General features: G+C 55.5%; 1 protein-coding gene across 1 annotated transcript; it reads left to right on the top strand.

Annotated features, from left to right (window-relative positions):
- Positions 1 to 10: 10 nt before the first annotated feature.
- On the top strand, positions 11 to 9,952 carry EMWEY_00005820 (hypothetical protein, conserved; the record flags this gene model as incomplete). The annotated part of the gene is made up of 9 exons (XM_013481418.1): positions 11 to 118; positions 394 to 453; positions 644 to 738; positions 1,079 to 4,228; positions 4,358 to 6,601; positions 6,788 to 7,047; positions 7,287 to 7,522; positions 7,839 to 8,558; positions 8,684 to 9,952. The coding sequence occupies 9 exons, from the start codon at positions 11 to 13 to the stop codon at positions 9,950 to 9,952; spliced, it is 8,142 nt and encodes a 2,713-aa protein (XP_013336872.1).
- Between the last annotated feature and the right edge of the window lie 234 nt (positions 9,953 to 10,186).

Below are 10,186 nucleotides of genomic sequence, written 5' to 3'. Positions count from 1 at the left end.
AAGCCGCAGCATGGGTCAGACCGCCTCAGGCACGGTCGCCAATTACAAGCAGCAGCACCAGCAGCAGATGCCTCAAATTTACGGGGCAGAAGAAGACCTCCCTTGCGCGTCGGAGCTCGTGAGACATCCGCGATAATACGGGCGGCCGTTTGGCCCGTGCAGAACCCCTTCTTGACAGTACCACACGATGGATGCGGCGTAGTACTGTGTCTTCGCCGACAGTCAGACCGCTGTGTCCATCCATGTTGATGCTGTGCGCTTCAGGCCGCCTATCTGCAGTGTTTGCGCGAGTCCGTCGACCCACAGAGATTCCGATTCTAAGAAGCATGACCCTCCTATATCGATTATTGCTCTCGATCATTTTTGTCTGCTGTTCCTGCGAGTTGTCTGCAGGTACAGAGGGTCGTTGGAGAGGATGCTGCAGGACTGCGACGGCCGCAGGTGGAACTACAGGTAACCCCGATGCCCAAGCGGTCTTGTTGCCTGCTGCGCCACCATGTTTCCCCATGCTCTTCTAAGTCTTGAACCTTCTTTGTCTCTCATCTCCACTATGGCTGTATGTCTCTGGTGTAATGTCAACTTGTCTTTCTCGTGACCAGGATTTGTGAGGATTTGTTTTTTGTTGGGTGACAATTTGCAACAGGCGCTGTCTCCACCTCGAGCGCCCAGCGAAGTAGACACCTTCGGGCCCTTTTGCAAAGGTCCACATCTCAGAAGCAGCACCTGCAACGATGATCAGTGCGTATGGGCAGCCGGCAGCGCTGTCGGTGGCGTTGCCTTCCACGGAGGACGGAGCAGGCTCCCCAATTTGCGGTCGAAGTACCACCAGCAGCAACACTGCCATTAGTAACAGCAGCAGGACTCAGAACGGCAGCAGCCCTAAGCGGATTGTAACGGATATTCAGGTGTCACCTTGTGGATTGTTCATTGCTGTGCTTTCTCCCTGCGGGGTCCGTGTATATAGCAACGGACAATGCCGCATGCTCTTAGGTCGATGCTTGGTGCCTCAAGACTCGGAAGTGTATGGACGCTTGTGCTGCTGCTGCTGGGCATCGGATTCGTCTGCGCTCTTCGTCAGTGCCGATCCATTGGCGTGTGTGTGTGTCTTCTCCATTGGCAGTAGCAGCACTGGCAGCAGCGGGCTGGTGCAGCAGCAGCTGCAAAAAATTCAGCAGCAATCAACCGCGAGCGAGGGGAAAGGTGTATGGGGTGCTGCGTCGTCTTCGGCGGGGGTGCCCTTGACGGCAGGTACAGCAGCAGAAGGAGCAGCAGCCGTAAGGCCAGGAGCCGTGGGAGAAAGTTGGCTCATGGAGGGCTTTTCAACGGCTATTGATACTCAGCATCTGGGCAACACTGGGACTACCGGCGATGGCGATGGCCAGGGCAGTGAAGGGGAAGAAGAGCAGCTGCAGCCAGCGGCAGCAGAGAATGCTTCAACGGCTGAAGAAGCCATACGGTCTGTGCCTTCAGCGATAACCGCTTACCGGCCTCTCAATACTTCTCCTCTGTCCGTCTCATTCTGCCTGCTCCTTCGCCTTCCAGTCAGGCCTTCAGCACTCTGTTGCGCGTCGGTGCAGCGTCAGCAGCCGCTACTGCTCGCAGGCTGCAGCAGACAGCCTGCCCTCTTCTGGCTTCACTTGGGAGGGCCTAAGCAGGTATTGGGGTGTATGTACACCACTGATCTGATACGAGTGACGAAGAGAGCAGGCGTTTGTCCAGGAAATGCAGATCCTTCCTCAGCAGCAGTTGTTGGGGTTGCTTCAACAGCTGCAACACGAGTTGCGTGGTCGGGAGCAATAGCCCAGGGTAAAACCAGTGCTGCTGCTGCTAGTTTGGGCTGCGCTTGCCGGGCTTGTGAGGGTCGTTGCTGCTGCTTTGTGGACCCACTGGCACTTCCGCCGATGGGGCGTAGAATCAGCAGCAACGGGACGTCAGCAGGAGTACCCTCCTCTGCAGCAGGAGCGCCATCGCCTTCCTCAAGACGCTGCAGGTGTCGAGGGAGGCGCAGGCTCATTACCTATCTGTTCCACCCAAAAGGCTACACTTCATTGACGGAGCTTTTGCGGCTTCCTGCCCCTGCACAGGATGCACATCTTGTGCCCGATCTTCCAGACGTTTTCCTCTGTGCGGACTCTGGCCCGAACTGTGGAGGTCCTCTACATTCGCCACTGGGTTGCAGAAGCGCCTCGACAAGCAGGTGTTCTCGACTGTCGCGCATTCGGCAGAAGCTCCGAAAGAGCAGCTGCAGCAGCCTTTCGGGGAGCAATATTCAGCAGCATAAGCAAGACGAGTTAGCTGGGGTTGCTGTTTTTGACCGCTGTGAGCAGGGGCACAAGATTGGAGGGCAGGACCCTCTCAGCACCTCGCAGCAGCACCAAAGTGCTCTCTTCAGCAGCGGCACCATCAACACAACGAGGGCAAACAGCAACCGCCACAGAATTAGTTCAACCTTGAACAGGACGGAGAGCCTGACAATTAGAAACGCAGAAGCGTCAGGTTGCAAGCGCACTACCAACGGGACGGGCACCATAAGAGGCCTTCGTGATTCAGCCGCTGGTTTTGGACTGGTTAATGAAGAAATATGCAACAGCGTGGTCGACGCACAGGCTGCACCTGCAGATGACAGTATCAGCAGCAGTGACGGAGGCACAAGCGACGACAGATTACTGCAGCTTGGTACCAGCAGGCTTCCCACGAGAGGGGTGTGCACTACTCAACGGCTGGAGCGTCGGAAGAAGACCCAAAGACAACATATGATGCGTAGCCTTACGGATGAAGCCTTCTCAGATTATGAGACTCTGCATAAGCGCTGTTGTGGAGGTGTGCGTCAGCTGCAGCTGAACCAGCGGCTTGATCTCTTGGCTGTGGTTACAGCAGCAGGAGAGTTGCTTATGCTGTCTTGGCGCTTTCCCCTAAGAGGATATACACAGGTGGATGACCTCGACAGCATTCAACAACCAGCCAGTGATGCAGGTGTGGCTGAACAACCCCTCAAGGTCCACTTGGCTAGCCAGCACTGTTTGAAGCGACTGAATCCGGAAGTTCCAGCGTCAGCCGCGGCAGGAAGTGGACCAGATATAGCAGATGTTTCTTATTCAGCGAGTATTCATAGCCAATTGAACAATGATACAAGTACAAGCAGTGCCCATACCCGCTGCAGGGGCTGCGGAAGCATATGCATAGGGGCGGGCCTGGACGGTCGAGTGTCTATAGGCCACTCTACACGTGAAGGTTTCGTCGATGCTCCCTCTGTTTCGGAGACCTGTCATAGCAGCAGCAACACCAATAGCTTGAGGCCATGGCGACCGCTCGGGCTCCAGCTTAGGGCGGAAGCAGTGTGCTGCTGCGCGCTTAACGGGGAACGGAGCCTCGTCGCAGTGGGTCTTGGCAGTGGCTTTGTCGAGGTGTATAGGCTCATCTGGCCTAGGAGCCCCGTGCAACGAGTTCGGAATTCTCGGAAGCCGCAGCAGCAGCAAACAGACCAACGACCAACTAGACGCACCCACAGGAATATTGAACGTGATGGCTTTACACTGCTTCCACAGCTTATCAACGTGATACGTGTTCCAGATGACATCATGGCAGCAGCAACGCAACACGCACGAACGCGTGCAGCTCATACAGCTGCAGGCGATGACTCCACAACAAGCCCTCCTTATGTGCAAGCGTGTAGCGTCCAGAGCCTGCAGTGGACAGCCGACGGCGCGGCCCTCGCAGTGCGGTGGCTCAGAGGTGGAACAGCTGTCTTCAGCCACACGGGAAGCATACTATTCTCCCTTCCTGACCTCTTCACTGCAGAGCCGGGCCCCGCAGCATCTGGTGGTGGTCAGGAGTGTCCTTTTAAAGGGTCCCCGTGGGGATTGCATCGCCTGCGGCGTGAGCAGAAGCGCTTTCATGGAAGACAAGCTCCTGCGAATGCAGCTGCCACCGCAGCAGCAATTGCCGCAGGCGCAGCTATAGGGTCAGGACAGTTGTGTAGCTGGATAATGGGTGGTCTGTCTCTGATGTACGTATGCCCCTGTCGTAGAGCCAACTCGGGGCTCCATCCAGATGGCGAACGCGCCGAACGTGGCACCCACGTGTCGAGTTTTGAAGCCGACACCCAAATTCAAATTCCGTCGTCAGAGGAATTACTGGAGGTAGCAGTTGTGCGAAGCGCATCTGTAGCTGCGGCAGCTTCGTCTGTAGACGTGTGTGGCAGCCGCTGTGCGTCCGACATGACTGACAGGTGCGGATAGTGGCATAGTTCGAAGTACTAACAGCCTTGTTCTTGCTGGGGGAGATCGCGCTGTGGTCTTTCGTTACTGAGTCTAAGAAGCTGGCGAGGTTTTCCTCCGTACTGCTGTGTTGTGTGCAGGGTGATGGTTGGAGGTTCCCACTTGCTTGTGTGGAGTTTTCTCGACAGTATGAGGGAGTCCGCTTCATTGTCGCTTGTCCCGCTACCACCCAGTTTGTATACGACAAAGGCATTCCCCGTTCGGCAGGCAGCACTGTCTCCAGATGGATCTCAGATGCTTGTTGCTGGGAGCCGAGGCTTCGCCTTGTTTGCTTTGCTGCAGCGGCGGTGGCGGCTTCTCTGTATGGAGCGGCAGGAGGCTCAGCTCCTTACGGGCACCTTACCCCTGGGTTGGTACACGAAGGACATCTTCTTTGTCTCGACGCCGGCGTTTGACCCGAGTGATACTGCTGCATCGTCAGCAGCAGCTGCAGTAGCACCAGAACCGCTTTGCACGCTTAGTGCTCCCGATGCAGCTCCCCGCTGGCTCCTTCCTCCCAGTATATTTCATAGATTTCAAGCTGCCGTGGCTGCAGCTGTGGACTTCTGTCCCTCAAGGTTTGCATCTCATGTTCCACTGACGATTCACGAAAAGACGGCCTGGCTTCAGCAACAGCAGCAGCAACTCCACCAGTCTTCGTCACGTCTGTGGGGAGCGGCTGGAGCCGGTCGCGGCTCTGCAGAACTCTCTGCGATTGCCACTGCTGCAGCATCGCGTGGAACTAGCAGTAGTAGTGGTAGCAGCGCTATGTGGTACTATGCTGTGCTATTTCTGCGTAGTAGCGAACGACTGGACCTGCGTTGCCGTGTTGCAGAAATCAAGCGTCTCCAGGCCAGACCTCATACGACCACGGTGCTGCCAAGCATGCAGCAGCAGCAGTTGCTTCGCCCGGCAGGTTCTCTTGGGTCCCGTTGTTGTCTCTGCCACCATGAGGGCAACAGTCACGGCAGCTGCTGTATGGTTTGTAGCGGCCGTGCAGCTGTCGCCCTGCGGAGCTTCGCTGCAGGCAACACAGACGAACCTCTCCTGGCAATATATGATGCTATGGGAGTCCTAACCGCTTACCAGCTGCAGCAGCCACAACAGCAAAAGGAACATCAACCACGGCAGCAAGACGTTGTAGCTCTTTGGCAACTTGATCTATCAGACTTCTGCGATAGGCCGCCGCAGCAAATACGCTTCGTTGGGTGCGCGTGGCTTTTGCTTGCATTGCTCCAGTCTGGGGCTTTGTTGCTTCTGCGCTTGGGCATGCCAGGGGCAGGCCACCTCTCACATCAGAGGAAACACAACATTCCTCGCCTCATCGTGGAAACGTTCACTGTAGTGGCGGACGGCGTTACAGGCCTTTGGGTAGGGGCGGAGGCGCAGCTGCAACAACACTACATGCTGCCATCATCTCGCTTCTGCGTTCTTCGTCCACAGCAGCAGCACCACATGCAAATACCGCAAGGACATGCTGGCATTGGAATGGAGAATTTAGCTAGATGCTCTTGTTCATGTTTGGGGCAAGAAACGATGTCTCCACGACAAAATGACCGAAACGGAGAGTGTCTGCAAATGGCGCTGCATCAGTACAAGCCTACATCGTGCGGGCCGGGCATGGAAGCGGAGGTTGCCCTTAAACAAACCGGAGGTGGTTCAGGCCCAGATAGCGAGCTAACGCTGTCAGACAATAAGTTGAGTGCCTGGAGCGCCGGAGTCAGCAGCAGTAGCAATATAGCTGCAGCTTCCGCTGACCTTGAACTGTGGAAAGCAAAGGCTCCCCTGCCATGGCCTCTGACTGCCAGGAAATTGCGCGGGAGCTCGGGTGTCTCCATCCCCCATGGATCACATCAAGATACCCATCGGAGCAACTTATTAGCGCCAGGCACAGCACTGTCACCTCCATTTTTTGTTGGTCCTTTGTGCACGACAAACACAAACAGTGCAGCAGCGCCAGCGCCTCATTGCCTACTTCCCTACCAAAGAATCGTTGACTTCCCTCGTCCTGTGGCAGTTGAACCCGTGCTGGCCAAAAGCTGCAGCACCAGCGACCTCTACAAGGTGCCGCTCCAGCGTCAACAAGAGGAAGAGCTGCCAGAACATTTGGTGAGAGAAAGGCGTGCTCCGCTATCACTTCCTGTGCTCACAGCTGGGAGTTCGAACAAGACAAGCGGTGCAATGCAGCGGGATTACATGGTCTCTGGCAGCACGCCTGAGGACTCAGGTGGGCTGCAGGGAAGCGGAACATCAGAACGGCGGATTCGACGTCCCTTCCAAACCTTCTGGACGGCCGGGTGCCGACAGCACATTAAGTATATTCAACAATCAAAGGGCGATGGCAGGTGAGAGTAGTGGGCTGAAAGTCGAGCTATTTTTCTCTGATGCACTTTCCGTCCTTCCGTTCACTTTTTGGCCAACTAAGGAACTCACACGGAACTCAGGAGGTGAAAGGGGTCGTTGGATTGTTGGGCCGAACGGCTGCAGCCGTTGCACGCATACGACCTCGTGGATTGGCGTGTTTTGCTCAGTCTTGAAGCGTATACCCGCGGCTCATCGCCACTTTTGCTGTGTTCCAAATACAGTAAGGACGTAGCAGGAGCGACGGCCAGTGAGGCAAATTCTGAAACACAAGAGGCGGTAGCTGCTCCTGAAAGATTTTCATCTTCAGCTGTTCGAGGAGAGCCACCTGTTGTGGATTCGGACGGTTGCAGCGGCAGCGGGTTGGACTCGTCTCCCGCGGTTAAGGGCCCTGTTGTTGCCGCACAGCCTTGGGAGACTCGTATTGGAAGTAAGGCAAGCGTGTTGCACTTCTAGTGCGGAGGTATCATGGATATATCTGCATTATGCTTCGCCGGTTTGAGCACCATTCGGGCCTTTTGTGTACTAACCAGAACGAGAACACTGCCGTCATCTTGGGTCACTGGGTTTGGTGGAGGATCTTGTGTTGTGGGGAGTTAAACGTATCTCGGGTGTGTGCACTACGGCAGTGGTCTGTTGGTGGCTGTTTGGTTTGCTTGCGTGTTACAGATTGCGACGTTTGCTGCTGCTGCGTTGCTGGATGGCATATATGGGCTCAAACACCTGCAGGGCTACTACTGGCTTCCGTGGGATTCCACTACTCGGGCGCTGCGGCAGCAGCGGCAACGGAGGGTAGCTCACCCGAGTCCTTGCTCTCAGTAACTGACGTACGTTTGCGGTCAGCTTTGGTGCTTCCAGTAGAGTCGCGCCCGCAACCTCTCCAGATCGTTGGAGTAATCGGAGAGGTAAACACCACACGCCCTCGAGTGATGCATTGCAGCTGTACAACAAGGGTGCACACACGAAGCTGCATGAAGCTTTGCCGTACCATATTATTGGTGAATTTGTTTGTTCAAATGTGTAGCTCGTTAATCAATGTGTGACCATGATGGCTACGTTCGCTGTACCTTACGCTTCCTGCTGTGTATCGTGCGTCTTCAGCTCGGAGTGGCTGTTGCCTGTACTGCTAGCCGTGAAGCGTCGCTTGGTTGTCCAGTACAAATCCAGCCTGTCACTCGGATACGGTTGCTTCTGCAACCGTGCACACATGCCTTACTGCAGAGGCAGCTGCTAGCTGCTGTCGCCCGAATTCCTGAGAGTTCTAGAGAACCGTGTATGCTTGTTGAGGGACGAGCATTTGATGCAGCTTCGGAAGGGCACGTGGCGGACTGTACCAGCTGCGGAGTGAGGGGCGAAATCATCGACACCAACCAAGGCATCTGCAGCAGCCGCAAGCGGCTCTTCTTGTCTGTCTCAGCGCTTGTGCGGGAATTATTGGCATCCGCGTTTGCTCACCATCTGTTGGAATTGGCACAGTTTGGGCTATTGATGAGGTGTATATCCACCTATTTGAAGGCGGCAAAGTTGCGACGTGTACAGCTGCGACCGCACAACAACAGGGAGCATCCTCTGTTACATCCCAGTACAGCGAGAGGAGAGCCGTGTGTAGACAGCATCAGCAGGGGTGACCTTGGAGCCCTTGCTGGAAGTGTGCGCACTGCCGCTGCCGCTGCTCTCGGGAGTTCATCAGAAGGCGCTGCCCTGGAGTGGTTCCTACGGCTATTGCAGCGGAAGTCTCCCCACATGTTCGTTGCAACTCTTGTTTTCTGCATGCGGAAGACGGAGCCCCTTGTCTCGCCGGCGGTGCTGGAGTCTTTGTTGCAACGGCAGGTGCCGCCGGCCGACCCCGTCACTCTCTTTACCAAATGCCTCGAACGTGGACTTCTGCAGACAGCTTCGCTTTATTTGCTGCCCATTCAGACAACAGAGGGCCCACTTCAGGTACTTCTGCGGTTTTAGCGTCTCATGACGTTCCTCGCCATCGTAGTTCCATTGGGCCACTCCAATTAGGGTGCAAATACGCGGTGAAATTCTGCCATATGAAGGTTGTGGTTCTGGCTCTGCAGGTGAGATGTCGCCGCGTGCTGCCACTTCTCCGTGCTGCATTGGCAGCTGGAGACTTCCTTCTAACTCGCAAGCTGCTTCATTTTTTCTGGGCATTTTTTAGAAGAAGGCACAACACACGGCCTATTAGCAAGAGGAGCAAGGTGCAGCGAGAACAGGCGTCGGTGCAGTCTGCATCTGAAGGTCCTACGGAGATCGAAATGCAGCTGCTGCGGCAAAGGCACCCTGCAGGGGGTCAACAGAAAAGTGCACACACAAGGAGGGCCGCACGGATGAGCAGTCGGCTCACACAGCTGCGCAGTTTGCTTTGGCGTCCTGTACAAACAGACGAGTGGTCAAGCTCCCCCGCCAAAGGAAGCACAGGAAAGGCTGGTGTTGACTGCAGCTTCCTTACCAACCCCTGGTTGTCCCGCGTCCCGTTGGAACTACGCCGGGTGGATCGTCTATTGGCTGCACAGGTGTATCGGGAAGTCGAGGCGGCTGTTGCTGCTGCTGCTTCGGCGTTGCTCAAACAGCACAAGTGGCTGCAACTGTTTGACTTTGCGACGACTCTAGGTGTTGACCTTCCTGCTTGGCTTCGGGGCCGCAGCAAGAGTGATTTGCTGGACCGCGTTAACCAGCCAAATACGCAAACGAACCAGGAACAGATCCCTTGGACAGAAGGGCTGGCAATTTCTTCTACAGCAAAGACAGTGCCGGAAAGAGCCGGACCCAGATCTACGACTGCAACTGGAGGGGCAGCACCAACTGCAGCTCAGGTCCTTTCCCGGCTTTTCTCTGAGGCAGTATGTTCCTTTACACAGCAGCTTTGCATTGGAGATATGCCCGTGTCTTTGTGTCTGAAGCAGTCTTTTGTGCGCGACTGTTCTCGGTTATTTATGGAGGAAAAGTGCCAACAACAGTCTCCTAGCTGGAAGGACGGGCTGCAGGTGGCTGCATTGCTGGAAACAGCTTGCAGGCAGTCACCAAAATACACTGCATGTGTAGTTCCACCACTGTGTAGTAACGGAAACAGGCAGCAGCAGGCTACAAGTGAGATGGCTCGTTATCTGGCTAGAGTGCTGTTGCTTTCGGGGCATCCAGTCTACACTTTGGCTCTGGCAGCTGCTGTCCGTGACAGAGAAGCAGCAGCACAGATACTCAGCTGGTATCCTCAGCTACGCTGCTTTTTTTCAACGACAGTTCTTGCGGCGTGGGCTGATGAAGCTGAGGGACCAGTAGCGTTCTCGAAAGGCCACGCACCTGAAGAAGGCATGGCAGGCGATTACTAAGGTCGTCTGTGTTCAACAACTGAACAGATAACAGCTGAATATCAATAGGGACCGATGCTACTGTTGCATGCGTAGGCACCCGGCAGCAGACGGTGATTAAGTGGCGCTAGCTTCTAATGTTGGCATTTCCACTGCAGGCTGCTCAGCATAGATACGCGTTCGCTCACGCTCGTCTGTTTTTCCCGGTAGGCTATAGCGGGGCCCCATGGGCGGGCCAGATCTTAAACTTTGCAT

The sequence above is a fragment of the Eimeria maxima genome, genomic scaffold, assembly GCF_000499605.1.
Source record: "Eimeria maxima Weybridge genomic scaffold, Emw_scaff33, whole genome shotgun sequence".
In the NCBI taxonomy this organism is placed as follows: Eukaryota; Apicomplexa; class Conoidasida; order Eucoccidiorida; family Eimeriidae; genus Eimeria; species Eimeria maxima.
Note: the sequence above shows the minus strand (reverse complement) of the source record. Positions and strands in the feature narration are given on the sequence as shown.